Source organism: Trichosurus vulpecula, chromosome 7 (genome assembly GCF_011100635.1).
Source record: "Trichosurus vulpecula isolate mTriVul1 chromosome 7, mTriVul1.pri, whole genome shotgun sequence".
Taxonomy (NCBI): Eukaryota; Metazoa; Chordata; class Mammalia; order Diprotodontia; family Phalangeridae; genus Trichosurus; species Trichosurus vulpecula.
Window position 1 is genome coordinate 34,301,229 of NC_050579.1, and position 17,454 is coordinate 34,318,682.

At 40.7% G+C, this 17,454-nt stretch overlaps 1 protein-coding gene across 1 annotated transcript; it reads left to right on the forward strand.

Annotated features, from left to right (window-relative positions):
- The first annotated feature begins 814 nt into the window (after positions 1–814).
- Positions 815–12,309, forward strand: TMIGD1 (transmembrane and immunoglobulin domain containing 1). The gene is made up of 5 exons (XM_036766312.1): positions 815–896; positions 1,874–2,152; positions 4,986–5,264; positions 11,742–11,845; positions 12,265–12,309. Exons 1-5 carry the CDS (start codon positions 815–817, stop codon positions 12,307–12,309), a joined length of 789 nt encoding a protein of 262 aa, XP_036622207.1.
- The last annotated feature ends 5,145 nt before the right edge of the window (positions 12,310–17,454 follow it).

Here is a 17,454-nt window from a genome sequence, read left to right on the forward strand (position 1 = left end):
CCAATTGCCCTGCCAAAAAAAAAAAACCAAACAATTACTGCCTGTGTGACCTTGGGTAACTCACTAACCTCTCTGGACCTCAGTTTTCTCATCTATAAAATGAGGGGATTGGACTAAGGTCCTTCTAAATCTATGATCCTATTATCTCCATTTCCCACTACTTCTACAGGTCTCCCAGAGATTTAGTTTTTTTGTTACAATTTCTCAATGCTGAAAGTACTTTGGATTTAAAGCTGGAACAAGACTGTTAAGTTTGTAACTCAGCTGAAACTTTTTCATATTGAATAAAAAGCATTTACAGGTAGCCTAGCATGGCCAACGCAGCACTGGATTCAAAGTCAGGAAGAACTGGCTTAAAGTCCTTCTTCTGACATAGGGCCCATGGTGGTACAGGTTTGAATCCTGGCTCTGCCACTTACTGCTGCCTTTATGATCTTGGACATCGTTGAACCTCTATGGACTGCAGCCTCTTCATCTGTCATGTAAGAGGGTTGGACTAGACGACCTCTGAGGTCCTTTTCAGGTTTAAGTCTATGAAACTATGAGCCTATGTCTTAACATATTGGCTGTGGGATCCTGGCAAATCACTTAACCTCTGCCTGCCTGCACCTGGCAGCTTTCTTAAGATTACAAATTTCAGAATTATTAATGGCCTCCCTGGTAGAGGGAAGAACTCTCTGTACTGATGGAATCACAGGCTCTATCCAAAACAAAACAAAACAAAACAAAAACACAGGCCTGCTGGTTTATGATTAGCAGGTACATCTGAAATATTCAACCTATTTTTTTCCCAGCAGATCTGACATTACTAAAGATGGCCTGGAAGAAGAACATACTAATGCAAAGCTATGGGTCACAGCTTTTACTGATTTTACTTCTGCCTTGTGGATTAATGGGTAAGTTAAAGTCTTCTTTTTTAAAAAAACAAGTTTTATTGATGCCTTTTGTTTTTTTAATATGACACCTCCCATAGGATCCTCCTTTGTCACAAAGAAAAATAGGTAAGCAAAACCAACTGACACAGAAAACACATTTGATAGCACATACTGTCTACTAACAGGAGAGAATCTATTCTCTGGAACAATCCTGGTCATTGTCTTTATTGCAAGTTAGATTGTCTTGTCAATGTTTTTCTCATCCACATTATTCTAGTCCTAGGGGGCTCTTAGCCACTATGATTGTATTATTAACTTATCATCTGATACACAAAACAACATGGGAGAGAACCGCTGTGAACCCAAAAGCCATTATATTGCCCCTAGACTAAAAAGAGGCCTAATTGTTATAATAGGACAAGGGCTAATTAAATTTCCAGAGACAAAAGGGGTAGATTTGGAAAGGGCAGTGAACAGATCAAACCATATACCACCTCACAGGTAGGAGATAAAAAAGGCCTGGGAAGAATTGGGCTCTAGTCCTATCCAGAAGGGGGGAAGAGACAGAAAGCATTGACTGTGAGCTAGCCAATTCTTTTTTAAGTGTAGGATAAACTCACAGCAATGATATTGCTGAATCAGAGGGCAAGGTCAAGTTTGAATTCTTGGGCAAGCCACTTAGTCTCTCTCTGCCTCAGTTTCCTCATCTGTAATATGCAGGGGTTGAACTAAACTCACAATGGTATCGAACTCAAATAGAAAAGGGGCCACTAAACCATATGTAAGGATTCTGGAACGCTGCATATTGATTTAGGAAACCACATATTAACATTGTCTATGTTCAATTTTATTTTTACTTTAAAAACTATTTCCCAATTGCATTTTAATTTGGATGTTTGACACCTGTGAATTAGAGAAATTTAAGATCCCTTGCAGGCCCACACCTGTCTTTATGATAATTTCTCTCTGTGTGCGTGTGTGTGTATATGTATTTCCAGATGTCATCCTAACTGTGAATAACAACATTCAAGACTATGTCCTACAAACCACACCTGGCACTTCAGAGTCTCTGAGATGTGCAGTTCAGAATCATAGCCAAGAGGAAGAGTTACTCTGGTACCGGGAAGATGGGAAGGTGGACCTGCAAGATGAAAACAAAATCAACTCTAGTGACATCTGCATCTACCCTGTCAGTGTGGATGACAATGAAGTCACCTTTACCTGCGTGTTGCAACGGAACCAATCCATGAACATCTCAGTGACTTTGAACGTCACTTGTGAGTTGAGGGGCGAGCAAGCCTAACTTTAATCACAATCAGTTAAGAAGAATTTATTAAGCACCTACAGGTGCTATGTTAAGTGTGGTGATACAAAGACAAAAGTGAAAATAGTTCTTGCCCTCTGAGAGTTTATATTCTATGGGATGGAGAGATAATACCTATGTTTGAAACAGAAACGCAATATACATATACCAAATGAATGCAAAGTAGGGAGGGCACTAGCAGCCCAGGGAGGGTGAAATCAGGGAAGGCTTCCTGTACAAGGCAGTGAAGGAAGCCATTGATTCCAAGGGACAGAGTTGAGGATGAAGTACATTATAGGAATGGGGGACATTCAGGGCAAAGACATAGGTGGGAGATGGAGTATTTTGCGCGCCCAGCACCAGAGGTCAAAGTGCATGGAGGGGAACGATATATAAGAAGAGTGGGAAAGTGAGAGGGAGTCAGGTTGGGACCAGATTTAAAATGCCCAAGAGAGAGGTTTATATTAGATTCTAGGGTCAAAAGGGGATTACTGGAGCTAACTGAGGAGCAGGGGATCATGGTCAGCCCTGTACTTTAGGAAAGTCACTTTCACTGAGATAGGGAAACCCAATAGGAAACTATTATAATTGGCCGAGCCAGAGGTGAATACCTCCCTTGCATGTCAGAAAGTTCCAGAGCTTGACTGAGAAGCAGAATTCGAGCCTACTTGTCCCACCACAGTTGGCAGGAGCAAACCCCCTTGGAATTTGAAGGGCTTTGCTCCATTTTCATCCTGGGCTTGAAATGAAAGAAAGAAAACAATCTCACCTTCATCTCCAAGGGCATAAATAAACCAGCTGTACATTTGAAAACTGTACCATTTGTGTGGCCCAGGAACTGGTGGGATGTACAAAAATGGGAGGTGGGCTAAATGTGGCCCACGGGTTATAGTTTACCAATTCCTGATTTAGGGCCTTTGAAAAAAGAGAAAAAAAGAGATAAAGCTTATCTAGTAGGGCCTTCCACAATCAACTTTTGGAACAAAACAACATGGGGCATTTGGAAACTATCTGCCTTTTCCCAGCAACACCCCACATATTCAAACACTATCTAAGTACCAGGATAGGCTGAGCAGAATTGAATTACATTCAGAAGAACTCTGAAAAGTCAAGTTTTCAAAAGAGCTATTCATAGCACAGCCCATCCTCCGTTATTCCTGGGGTAATTATTCATTGTATGAATTTTGTGGCTCTTTCCCCCTCCTCCTTCTTTTCAAACCTGCTGCCCTCCTTTTGGCCTCTGTTGCTAGTTTGTGCCTCCATCAGAGGATGGACATGGCATAGAAATGAAGGGGAAATTCAAACCAGCCAATTCTTCTGCTTGTTAAAGTCCTTGTGCATTGGAGCATAGCTGTAGAGCAGGAAGGGACCCCTCTCCCCACATCTAGTCCAACTTCCTGATTTTGAAAATGAGGAAACAGAACCAAGGGAGGCAAAATGACCTGCCCAAGGTCTCATAGCCAGAAATAACTAGAGGCAGGATTTGAGCTCAGTTCCTCTGGTTCTAAAGTCTTTCACTCTAACTTACTGGGGCAAAAAATAGACACATTACCTAGGACAAAGCTTAAGGATGATATGTTTGTCTCAGTTAGCCATAAAACTGGGATGAGCTATAATGTAAAGTATACAGGGATACTTAGAGCTGCAAGAGACTTTGGAGATAATTTAGTCCAATTTCTTCATTTTACAGATTAGGAAACTGAGGCCCAAGGAAGGACATGATTTGAACATAGTGCAATGAATTAGCTCCAGTAGAATATAAGCTCCTTCAAGGCAGTTCTTGTTTCATTTTCTTTTTTTTTTTTTTTGTCTTTGCATTTCCCAGGGGCTGTTTCTGTGAGAGTGAATAATAAATGTTTATGGAGTTGAATTAATTTATCAGGGTAGCAAGTAGAGTCATAAATTTAAAGCTGGAAGGGCCTTTCTACAGATAAGGAAATTGAGGAAGATCAATGACCTGTCCATGTTCATGCAGGTAGTGACAGTGCTAGAATTTGAACCCAGGTCTTCAGACTCCTAAATCCTGTATCCTTTATGTAGCACCAATCTAGCAATATGGAATTTAATGTTGATAATGTAAAGACTTATACTTGGGTTGAAAAAAGTTAGTTTCACAAATAGAAGATGGGAGAAGTATGGTTGGACAACAGCTCACTTGAAAAAAATCTGATTTGTTTTTCAGTTGTAGACTACAAGATTAATATGGGTCAAAAGTGGGACATAGCAATCAATAAAGTGGATAAAATCTTAGGCTGCATCAAGAAGGGCCTAATATCTGGAACACGAACTAGATGGCCGCTCTAGATGCTATGGTGTTATTGTAGCCCCTCCCGCAAGCTTCCAGGGACAAATGAAATAATTCCCTGGGGAAGAGGAGAATTTGACTCTATCTCATTCATCCCTAGAAGTTTGCAATAGAATCTACCTTATGACCCTGTGTTCTTATGACCCTCTGGCTTCAAATCCAGCACTCTGCTTTGCAAGAAGGCAAATTTAAGTTTGTACCTATGGGAAAATATTTAAATAACTAGAGATATTGAGAAATCAAATGGGCTGCTTTGATGGGTAGACAGGGTCTTCAACCAAAGGCTAATGGCCTCTTGTTGATTATATTGAATGTAGAAGGAATTCTCATTCATATAGGGGTTGTTCTGAAAGGACTCTGAGGTCTCTTCCAACTCCTTATGGACAAGATCCTTAGGATAAAGCTAATTCTGCAGAGTCAACAATGCACTGTCACAATATAGAGAGTTTTAAGCAAAACCTTGCTAATCCACTAACTAAACCCAATTGATTGTACTGTGCAGATGAACCTATTCTGGAAGGGACAGATCTCCAAACAGTCGAGGAAGGAAGCAACGTAAAAATAGACTGTAATGTGCAGTCCAACCCCCAGGCTCAAATGACATGGTACGTAAACAACAGTATCCTGAATCTGGAGAAAGACCGCCACCAAATATATCAGACAAGTGAGCTGTTCCAGCTGTCCATTTCCGACGTCCTGAAATCCGACAATGGGACATACAGTTGCTATGCATATTCGCCTCTGAAATTGGAGATCAAGGATTTCCACCTGATCATCAAAGGTAACTAATACACCAAAGAAAGAGATGAGAGACTTCCTAAGTAGAAGGTAGAATGGTTTCCTATCTATGGTAGGCACTTGAACATTAGTTAATGATGATTATGAAGATTTTCCACTCCCACCCTCAGCCCCCACCTGGAATTAAACTCTGAAGTGCAGGGAAAAGAACACTGAAACCAAAGGCAAAGGAACTGGGTTCAAATCTTGGTTCTGCCACTTAGTAGCTGATATGATAGGAACAGTACTAACCATGAAGTCAGAGGACCTGGGTTTAAATTCTGCCTCTGTCATTCATACCTGTTACAGTAGGAAGAACACTGACTTTGGAGGGACTGGGTTCAAATCCTGCCTCTGATACTTACATGACCTTGGACAAATCAAATCATTTCACTTCCTTGGACCTCTCTCTTCCCATCTGCAAAAAGAGGAGGTTGGATCTCAGGGGTGGGGAACCTGTGGCCTTGAGGTCACATGTGGCCCTCTAGGCCCTCAAGTACAGCCCTTTGATTGAACCTAAACTTCAGAGAACAAACCCCTTTCTGTAAAACTTGGACTCAGTCAAAAGGCCTCACCTGGGGACCTAGAAGGCTCCATGTGGTCTCGAGGCCGCAGGTTCCTCACCCCTGGATTAGAGGGAACCTAAGTTTCCTATTACGTCTAAATCATAATAACCTGCATGACCTTAAGCAAGTCACTTGGGCCTCAGTTTCCTCACCTGTAAAATGAGGTGGTTGAACTAGTTAGTGCCAAGATCCCTTCCAGATTTAACTCTATGATCCCATGAACTAAAACATAGGGCCAGTCAGTGGTGTCTGCCACTAAAGATCCTGGTCACTTTTGAATGAAATTCAAATTTAAATTAAGAAAATTCAGTCTGTTTCCAGCTCTGTTTTGACCAAAGGGATAAATATGCACCTGAAATGAAAGGCTAAGAAGAATATTCCTTGAATTACTTTTGGACAATGAAGGGAGCAGCCACCGGAATTTTCAGGTCCAAGGTCATTGAAACATGAGCAAAGGGAGAAACAAGAAGTAAAGGGAGGGAATTGTGATGCAGGGAAAGGAGCATTAGATTTGTAATAAAAGAACCTTGACTCCATCATCATTCCCTGAGTGGCCTAGCATAAGATATTTCACTTTTCTGAGATTCAGTCTCATCCTCTATAAAAAGAAGTCATTAGGCTGGCTGACCTCTGAAGTCCTCTCCAGCCTGGAATCTATGATCCCAAGAAAAGGCAAACAGAAAAAAGTATATAAGGAGGTAGAGCAGCCGATCTCTCCGGTCCCTTCCAGATCTGACCTTGGGCTACTCTTTAATTCTGAGCCATCGGGTATCTAGAGTATACTGGGGTGGAAGAGACAGCTGTGAAAACTTAAACTGCTCCCCAATAAGCGTGGCTTGCCCAGGGTTGTGACCTGTGCAAAGAGGCCACCTGAAGTACTGTATGGTTTTGTTTTCCTCTCTCATATTTCTTGTATGAACAAAGGGAAAGGTAAGATATCCATTTAGCAAAAACTGAAAATGACTACACACATTTTTCCTGTTCTGGATTGCAAACTATGTGCGAACAGGCCTCACCTCTGACTCCCTCATCACAAAAGCAGATACATCATTAACTCCATGCTTTGCGAGTATATGCTTCTCACTCCAGGCACTTTTGTCAATCTCTCTCCCCAGAAGCATCCACAGAAAATGGCTGACTCAGCCATAGCCCTTGGATCTTTTGTCTTTCTTAGTGGCCACACAATTCTGACCAAGTGGGAGGTGGGGAACAGAGGCTAATTGATCCCCTACCTCAGTGGTGACCTGAGTTGTTTCACTGGGAAAGGAAGTGATTGCCCCTGGGGGGGGGGGGTACTTCCAGATCCAAGCCACAAAGAAACAAGACACGTACAGGGTGGAGGTGGAGTAGGAAATGCCACAAGATTTCCAGCTACCATCTTCACCCATAGTTTGTAGGTTTACAAAGGTCTCAGAATGCAATGTCCTAGCAAATAGCAAACGGAACCCACACTCAGAGATGGGGAAATTAAATATCAACATAATTAATTCTTTCTGGTTAAAAAAGCAATGGTGTAGGCATTGCTTCAAGTCATGCAAGAAACATGAGGCTGATGTGTCAGGCAGGCTGCCAGGTTGGCTTCCAGGTGTGTAGGATCCTGTTCTAGGTGGAGATATTCCAAACCATTCCTGCATAGCCCAGTAACCAACCTTCCTCCTCACCCTCCTTATAAACTGTCATTGCTGCTAGCACTGGGCTAGAATACCCAGTCCAATATCAATCTTTCAATAGCTCTCTACACATTCTAGCACCCAGGTTTAGGTGCTTAATAAAAAAGCTAGACTGACTGATTAAAAGGGACAATAGGCATCTTTTCTGAGCATAGACGCCTGCCCAAATATTTGGAAATGATTTTCTAAGAACCAGGGTGAAAGTGAGGGGGGGTGAGGGGGGAAGTCCCACAAAACACCAGTTCTGTGTGGGCTGGCATTAATGTGAGTTTAAAATCAGGTACCATGAAACAAGGTGATCTCATTCACAGAAAGAAGGCTTTATAAACCTGGTCTGGCCGAGATTCTCAGCAGAGACTTGAGATCCAAATTTCCAGCAGCTAGAATAACTAAGATTGGAGAGGGTGGCTAGAAATCACAGGGTGGCTTTCAGTTTTCTGTGCTGGTTACTTTTCCAGAAGCACCCACTTTTCCTTATTCATAGTCTTGACTGAGTTGTCCCTCCCAGAGTGGACTGCATAGGGAATCATCCCACCCATCAGCAATGTAAGGGAATTCTACTTTCTCCCAAATTGGACAGATCAAGAATCAGGGTCACCAGGGGAGGCAGCAACATAGTGTTCCAGTGGGCCCACCCAACCTGCTTTCCTATGAGAAATCATTTCAAGAAAGGGGCAGCCAAAGAATTTTGATTTATTTACTCCTGAAAATTATCCATAGTGGGAGGAAGGGAGTGGATGCAGAGCTGGAAGGAACAATCTAGTCATGGGGGTCATAGATCCAGGGGAGACCTCAGGGGTCACTAGACAAGAACATAAACTCATTGAGGAGAAAGACTGTTAGCCTAGCACCGTGCCTAAAACATCAAAAGTGCCTAAATAAATGCTTTTGATTGATTTTATCTAATCACATCAGAGGCCTTAAGAGGACCGCAAAGAGGTCACATGGGTAAGTCACTCTCAGAGGCAGGATTTGAACCCAGGATTTGAAGTCCAAAGCCAGTGTTCTTTCTGCCATATCATGTTACCTCCCAATGAAAAATAGTCAGGAGAGAGGATGAATAACCAACATCAATTGGCATGTTCTCCAGTTTCCAGTTGTAAATCTATATACATCGTGGTATTTCAGGGGCCTGTGATTTTTGTGACCACCAATGCTGATCTCAACCTGTCTCTACTATTTATAATCTGTAGCTTAGTTCCCCACCATTTGACTGAAACTTCTCTCTCCAAGGTCACCACTGATCTCTTTGTTGCTAAATCTGGTGACCTTTTCGCAGTCCTTGCTGCCGTGTCCTACACTGCTGACCACCCCCTTCTTTTGAATACTCCTTCCTCTCTGATTTTTGTGACCTAGATCCACCTTGGTTCTCTTCCTACACAACCAACCAATCCTTCTTTGTCTCCTTTGAGAAATCATCATTTATGTCCTCCCTTCCCCCTCCCTCCCCCCTTGTAGGTTTACCACCCCTCCTACTTCTTTCGTTCCTTTTTCTGTTGTCTCCCCCAAATGATCTTATCTCAGCTTTCCAGGATTCGACCAATGTCTTTATGCAAATGACCAACAGATTTACATCTTTCTCCTGAGCTCTAGTCTGGCATCTCCAGCTGCCTACTGAACATCTCCATTCCTATGTCCCATAGACACACTAAACATAACATGTCCCAAACAGAACTCATTATCTTTCCCACCTTAAACCCTAGCTTCCTGATTTCTTTCAGGCTTCTATAATTTCAACTTCAGAGCCATCCTTAATTCTTTACTCTCTCTCACTTCTCATATCCAATTAACTGTTAAGTCTTATCAAGTTCACCTTCTGAGAAACTTTCGCACCTGTTCCCTTCTCTCCACTCACTGATAAGTATCCTCATTGCTTTTGGCCAGGACTGTGCTAATTGGTGCTCTTGCATTCAGTCTCTTCCTTCTCCCATCTTCCCATCTTCCACTTCCATCTTCCAGCTGCCAAATGGATATACTCAAGGCAGAGGTCTGACTGTGTCACCTTCTTACTCAAGAAATTCCAGGGTCATCCCATTGCCTTAGGAAAAAATTCAAATTCCTCTGTTTGGCCTTAGAAACTCTTCCCAATATGGCTTGTCTATCCTTCTAGGCTAATTACAAATCAATCTGCTTCATGTATGCTATATTCTAGCCAGACTAGCTTCCTTGGCTTTCCTTTTGTGTGACATTTCTCCAGCCTCTCCACCTTTGCACAGATGATCCCCCAGGCCTGGAATGCTTTCCCTCCTCACCTCTCAACCTCACCTCTGTTTCTTGGAACTTCTAGCTCCCTTTAGGACTCAGCTAAAGTGACACATCCATCCAAGAGAACGTTTCCAGTTCCACAAACTGCTAGTGGCCACCCACCTCCCAAACAAATCCCTGTTATTTTATATATATCATGTTCACTTCTCTATAAACATTTTGCAACTCCCTCTCAATAGGCTGTAAGCTTCTTGAAAGCAAGGACAGTTTCACTTCTGTTCTTTTATCTCTAATTCCCAGCAGAAGGCATGGCACATAGCTGATGTTTAATAAATATGTTGCTTAAGGCTCAGGGAAGTTAAATGATTTTCTCAGTCACCCAGCTAGGTGGAACTGGACTTTCTGACTCCCCATGTATCCAGTATGTCATGTTCCTGTCTGCCTACCTGTCTATGTCTGTCTGTCTGACTATCTACCATCCATATATCCATCCATCTCTTTGTCTCTATCTATTCATTTATCCATCTATCCATATCCATCTATGTATCCAGTCATATTTATACCCATTCATTCATTTATCCAACTATCTACCTCTCTATCTATCCACCTCTCTATCTATCCACCTCTCTATCCATTCATCCATCTATCCATGCATCTATCTACCTCTTTATCTATCCATTTCTACATCCATCCATCTAGGTCTCTCTATCCATCCATCTCTCTATCCATCCATCTATCTTTCTATCCAGTCAGCCAGCAACCTACCTATTCATCGGCTAGTTATTTATGGGCAGTGGTAGTGTAGTGGATAGTGAATAGAGAATTGGCTTCAAAGTCAGGAAGACCTGAGTTCAGGTTATGTCTCTGATGCATTCTGGCTGTGTGATCCTGGGCAAATCACATAAATTCTTAGGAGTTTTCTTAATGGGAAGCTCTTTACACCGATGAAATCATGAGTCTCAACAAAATATATATAGACACATGCTCACATATAAATATTTTTTAACCTCTGATTTCATGAAAGTAGGCAGCTCCTGGTGAGAAACATCATCCTCTAATGAAGATGGGCATCTTTGCCACAACTTACAAACCTTTGAAAGCTGCCCAGGACAGTAGGAGGCTGGGTAATTAGCTCAGAGTCATTGAGCCAGTAAGTATCAGAGGCAGGCTCCAACCACTAGAATCCAGGGCAGCCTGACTCCAAGGCCAGCTCTCTATATACTAAGCTACCATATGCTTATCATAGACATAAACAGAGCATTCCTCTGCACTAATGTCTTCTTCCAGTGCTTCTGAGAGATAAAATGATTCAAGGGGAAAAACTCTGGATTTGGGTTCAAGTCCCAGCTCTAAACCTTATTGCCTGGGTGACCACGGCAAGCTGCTTCATCTCTCTGAGCCTCAGTATCTTTACATGTAAAATCCAGTAGTTGGGCTGGCTGGCTTTCTAGATGGAGTCAACCATTCAATCAATAAACATTTATTAAGTGCCTTCTATGTGCCAGGCACTGTGCTAAGCACTGGGGATACAAAAAGAGGCAAAAGATGGTCTTTGTCCTCAAGGTGCTCATGGTTCAACAGAGAGGATCCTAGGGTTAGGGCAGGGAGGTGACCCTCAGTTTTTGTAGAAGGCTACACAGAAAAGCATGAATTCTGTTAGATCTTGTCAGGCTGGAGAGGTTTGGGGCAACTGACCTGGAAATGAACAGTAAGTCTGTGCTCTGAAAACCAGCCTCAATTTGGAAAGACTTATGACTAGGCTGGAGTCAGGATGCTAATTCTTTCTCATGCAAAAATTCCTCAAGTCAGCCTGTGGAGCCATAGAGGGACCTGGTGCTGGTGGTAGGAATGGCCACAATGGACTCACAGGTCCTTCAAGTAATGAAGCATTGAAGTGTGTGTGTATGTGTATGTGTATGTGTGTGTGTGTGTGTGTGTGTGTGTGTGTGTGCGTATGGGTGTCCATGACTACATGAATATAGATATTCTACAATCTCACCTTCCATTCCTCTGTGTGATCTATATATGAATTTTTAACAGATAAAAAAATCACTGTTCCCATCGAACCTATTATTACTGCAGTTGTGGTGGTCGTACTCACCATATTGTTTGGACTGTTCGCAAGAAGAAAAAAGATAATGAAGGTACCTGGGAATTCTAGGATGGGGGAGGGGAGCTATCAAAATCATCCAAAAGCCAAAGGGCTAATTGTACAGAGCTAGGAGCAATTTTCTATCCTGTTTCCTTTCCAAAGGGAGGGGTGCAGTGGGAAAAAAAAAAAAAAACCAACACTGAACTTCGAGTCACAGGACCCGAGTTCAAAATCCAAGTCTTCCACTTACTACCTGTGGGATTGTAGGGGAAATCACTTCATATGTCTAGGCTTCAATTTCTTTGTCTGTAAAATGTGAAGCTTGGACCAGAGGGCCTCTGAGGTTCCTTCCAGCTATAGCTCTGTGAGTCTATGAACTTCATCTTCCTAAAACCCTAAATGAGATGGTTAAGATTAAGGTTAGCCCTCCTTCAAACATGTAAAATCATTTCTGTTGTGTTTTGCTTTTAGCTCTGCATTAAAGATAAGAAATCTCAAAGTGATACATCTCTGTAAGTATTTGGTGATCAATGATTTTCTATAGGGTATCTGGTAACCAAACTGTAACTAAGGTGGGACAATGGGGCTTTGTCTCAGGGTGTCAGTGGAAGGAACCATCCCTCTCTGTGGCAGCTTGCTTTCCCTGCATTCATAATCCTCTCCTATTCCTTGGCCTCGCTGCTTCCCCAGGGTCTTGTGGTCTTGCTACCTCTGTCCCCAGGGCTCACTTTCCCTATTGTTTTGACCCTCTGCCTCTTACCAGTTGGTAGTTGAGGTTAGAGATCTTTAGTTGAATGATTAATCCAGTTTCTCTTCTGAATGACTTCACTTGGACAGACTGATCTCATCACTTCCCCACAATTATATCTCTGCTGATAACCCAAGTGGATGGTTTTCCTTGGGAAATCCTTCTGTCTGAGGGGTTAGGAGGAGGGACAAAGAGAATCTGAGAGTATGCCTACCTTTAGTAGGAAGAGAAGTGAAGTAACTACCAAGGACAAGCTAGGTTGGCAGGCTGCCCAGACCTAAGCACCACCTTCAGCCTTGGGCCTTCAACTCCTTTTGAGCAATTTCTGGCTTATGAAACTGCCTTTTTATTGCCATGTGGTGTCAGTGACTGAGAGGGCCTGCCCCAAGGGAAGACACCCAGGTCGAACTCCTTCATACTAGGGCTGGGAGCAAGGTTAAGGTTGCAAACTGCATCCTCAGTCCTAGATTTCTTTCCTCTTTGGGGCCTGTGTCAGTACTAATGCCTCCCATCAAAGTTGAGAAGCCAGTGGGCAGAGTAGATGAGTATGGCACCCTGGAGCTCTCCCCTATGTTCCATGTGCCACATTTCCCCATTGATGGAGTTTTGGGCATTCATTTGTGCTTCTTTCTGATTTTAGGTGAAGAATCAAGCAGCCTGTGAGAAGAGGGCAGTACCAAGGCCTCACTGGGTGCAGAGTTTCTTATGTACTCATTGCTTTTATTAAAATGTGCTCCTTTTGGATGGTAGATGATGATGAAGAGGTGTTGGGTAATCATTTAATGCCAGTCTATTTCTTTTGGCTAATTCAAGGCATTAAGAGGGGTTAAGGTAGTCATGATCCTTCCTCTTGCACAACATCCCATTTCCCACCTTCACACTTCTGCATAAGTATCTGGAATTCATTTCTCCTTAGTCCCCCTTTCCTAAAATCTCTGATTCCTTTTAAAGTATAGCTCAGATAACATCTCTTAGGAGGGCCCTTTCCTAATCTCCCCAGTTATTAGCACCCCATTACTTTGTACAGATCATGTCCCTCCCTGTCTGCTACTCCTACCTCTGGAATATAACACTCCTTGAAGGCAGAGAATGTTTTGTAGTCTTATTTTGTTTTTCAAATCTTTTTATTTTCAGTTCCTGGCACAGCATATGCTGGGAACTTCATAAATGTTAGTTCAACTGAACTGAGTTTCCATTTAGCTTATGTATGATACCTTCTCAGTCCTGGGTTTGTATGACCTTTATTCACTTATGCACACATAAGAGTAGCGTGAGATGGGGCCAAAGAAAAAATCAGTTTACAAGCACCCCCTGCCTTCTCTTTTCGCACAACAATTTCTAGAGCTATGCTTGGTTACGAATCAATATATACTCATTGGACACATTTAGACTAAAATACCCGTCTTTCCTTAAAGTCGATGTATCTATGGTTTTTTCCCCTCCATTTTTTGCCAGTGGGCATGCACCAATCCAAATTTCTTTTCTCCTCTCAATTTGTAGCTGTACAAGTCTCTCTGATAAAGGCCTCATTTCTCAGATTTATAGAAAACTGAGTCATATGTATAAAAATAAGAGCCATTCCCCAATTGATAAATGATCAAAAGTCATGGACAGTTTTCAGATGAAATAATCAAAGCGATCTACATAACCATATGAAAAAATGCTCTAAATCACTATTAATTGGAGAAATGCACATTAAAATAATTCGGAAGTACTATCTCACACTATTAGATTAATTAATAGGATAGAAAAGGAAAGTGACAAATGTTGGAGAGGATATGGGAAAATTGAGACACTAATGCACTGTTGGTGGAGTTGGGAACTAATTCAACCATTTTGTAGACCAATCTGGAACTATGCCCAAAGGGCTATAAAATCATGCATACCCTTTGACCCAGCAATACTATGTTGTTCAAATGCCAAACATATGCTTGCCAAAAAGACTATTTTACTGAGACTCAAGTCAAGTGCTCATACGGTGGTCAGAAAAAGTGATACAAGGACACTCTCAAGGTCTTCCTTAAAAACTTTGGAATTGATTATGTGACATGGGAGACACTGCTACAGGACTGCCCAGCATGGCATGCCCTCATCAGAGAAGGCACTGTGCTCTATGAGCAAAGCAGAAATGAAGTAGATTAAAAGAAATAAGAGATGCACAAATTTAGAAAATCTACCCCAAATGTTCATGTGGACTATTTGTGCCTGACCTATGGTAGAGCATTCCAAGCTTGTATTGGTCTGATCAGCCACAGTTGGACACACTGTAACTTGACTCTAATATAATGATGTCATTTTGGTCCTCTTTAAAACAAAGGACAACAACCAACCAACCACTACTAGGTCTGTATACCAAAGGAGAAAAAAAAAAACCAATAAGGAAAGGTGCCTATATGTACAAAAATGTTTATAGCAGTGCTGTTCTGGTGGCAAAGAACTGGAAATTGAGGGGGTGCCAATCAATTAGGGAAGGACTAAACAAGTTGTATTATGTGATTGTGATGGAATACTATTATGATATAAGAAATGAGGAGCAGGATGCTCTCAGAAAAACCTGGAAAGACTTACATGAAATGATGCAAAGTGAAATGAGTAGAACTAGGAGAACATTGTACATAGGAACAACCATATTGTAAAATGATTAACTGTGAATGACTTAGCTATTCTCAGCAATAAAATGATGAAAGGCAACTTTGAAGGACTTATGAAGAAAAATGCTATCCATCCCCAGAGAAAGAACTGATGGAGTCTAAATATAGATCAAAGCATACTTTTTAAAAAACTTCCTTTATTTTTCTTGGGTTTGGTTTTTTTGTCTTTGTTTTCTTTACAACATGACTAATATGGAAATATGTTTTGCATGTTCATGTATAATATATACACATGTATAACCTATATCAAATTTCTTGCCTTCTCAGTGAGGGAGTCAGGGAGAGAGAGAGAATTTGAAACTCAAAATTTTTAAAACAAATGTTAAAAATTGTTTTCAAATGGTGATCAGGCAGATTTCAGAAAAAACCTAGAAAGACTTGCATGGACCGATGCTAAATGAAGTAAGCAGAACGAAGAAAACATTGTACGCAGTAACAGCAACATTGTGGGATGATCAGCGTTGTGAGACTTAGCTCTTCTCAGCAATACGATGATATAAGACAATTCCAAAAGACTCATGATAGAAGAATTATAGAGTCTGAATACAGATTGAAGCATACTATTTTCTTTTTTTTTGTTTTTTCTTTCTCATGGTTTTTCCCTTTTGTTCTGGTTCTTTTTTTCAACACATGACTAATGTGGAAATACGTTTAATATGATTTTACATGTACAGCCTGCATCACATTGATTGCTGTCTTAGGGAGCAGGGATAAGAGGGAGCAGAAAATTTTAGAAATCAAAATCTTTTAAAAGTGAATGTTGAAAAACTAAAAATAAATAAATAAAACATTTGTTTTCACATGTAATTGGGGGAAAATAAAATACTAAATAAATATTTCAAAAATTTTTATTGAAAACTAAAACTTAAATATACAATAAGAAAAAGAAACATTATAAAATTAAATTTTGAAACTTAAATACAAAATAAGAAAAGAAAAAAAGCATTGTCATGTGCACAACAGAATGTAAGAGGATTCAAAATATACAGCAACAAATTTCTGTTTTAAGAAAGCCTATATAATAAATACTACACATTGTATTGAGAACTGTCCATCTTTTCTTTGCTTCCTTGTAAGTTTTCTTTTGTTCTCTTCTGTGCACTTCTTACTTTGTTCTTTTTTTCTCCCTTCCTTCTCCCCCTCCCAGAAGGCTACAATTAAGCTCAGATACATGCACACACACACACACACACATGTATGCACATATCTACACACACATATATACATATACACATATATACTCATACATACACATATACATATATTTATATGCAAACACATACACATAAAGATAGATATACATATATATATATACACACTTAACATACACATACGTATACTTAGATATCTATAATCACACTCATATATAGACAAATACATTCATATGCATCTATGTAAGACCATACTATACTTATTTGTCCTCTGTTTCTCTGAGGGTGGCTAAACTCTTCCATCATAAGTCCAAGTTTTTCAAAGTCCATCAACTCATCATTTCCTACACCACAGCAATATTCCAACCTAATACTGTCTAGTTATTTTAAATAGTCCAAAACAACATTGATGAATATGGCTGACACATAGTGCAGTTTCCCTATTTTTCTCTTTTGATTAAATTTATTTTAGCCTTAAATTTGTCTGAGGGCATAATTACCACCCCTGCTCCTTTTTCCCTAACAAATTCTACTCCTGTTCTTTATTTTATATTTGTGTTTATCTCTTATTTCCTATCCCTCCTGACTCCTCTACTTCTACCTGCTACCTTGCCCTCCTATTACTTAACCTACTCTCCCTTCAAGGATCCTTCCCTTATCCTCGCATTCCCATTAATCCAAACACTCTTCTATATCCTCTTTATCCTATTGCCTCACCCTCCCCTCTAAAGATCTCTCCCTTATCCTCTTCCTCCTCCCTATCCCCTTAGCATTTTATTTCTTACTGAATTTAGAAGACTTTTATATTCTTCTAGATATATGTATATATATATGTATATGTGTGTGTGTATGTATGTATGAGATATAAGACAAATGTAGGAAAATCTACTTTCCCCTTGTTCTAATGCTTCAGGACAGTTTTCTTTAATTATTTCTTGTATTATTACACCAAGATTCTTTTTTTATCAGAGCTTTCAGGTAATCTGACTATTCTTAAGTTTCACATTCTCTTCTATTTTTTTCACTCTTTATATTTTGTTTTATTATTTCTTGGTCTCTTATGATTTCGTTGGCTTCCCCTTGCCCAATTCTGATTTTTAAGGAGTCATTT

Bases quoted from the DNA above. Each gene is read 5' to 3' on its own strand.
- TMIGD1 (XM_036766312.1), top strand. From the start codon at position 815: ATGGCCTGGAAGAAGAACATACTAATGCAAAGCTATGGGTCACAGCTT. The intron at 2,153-4,985 runs GTGAGTTGAGGG...TGTACTGTGCAG, and splicing joins AGTGACTTTGAACGTCACTT to ATGAACCTATTCTGGAAGGG. The intron at 11,846-12,264 runs GTACCTGGGAAT...TTTTGCTTTTAG, and splicing joins GAAGAAAAAAGATAATGAAG to CTCTGCATTAAAGATAAGAA.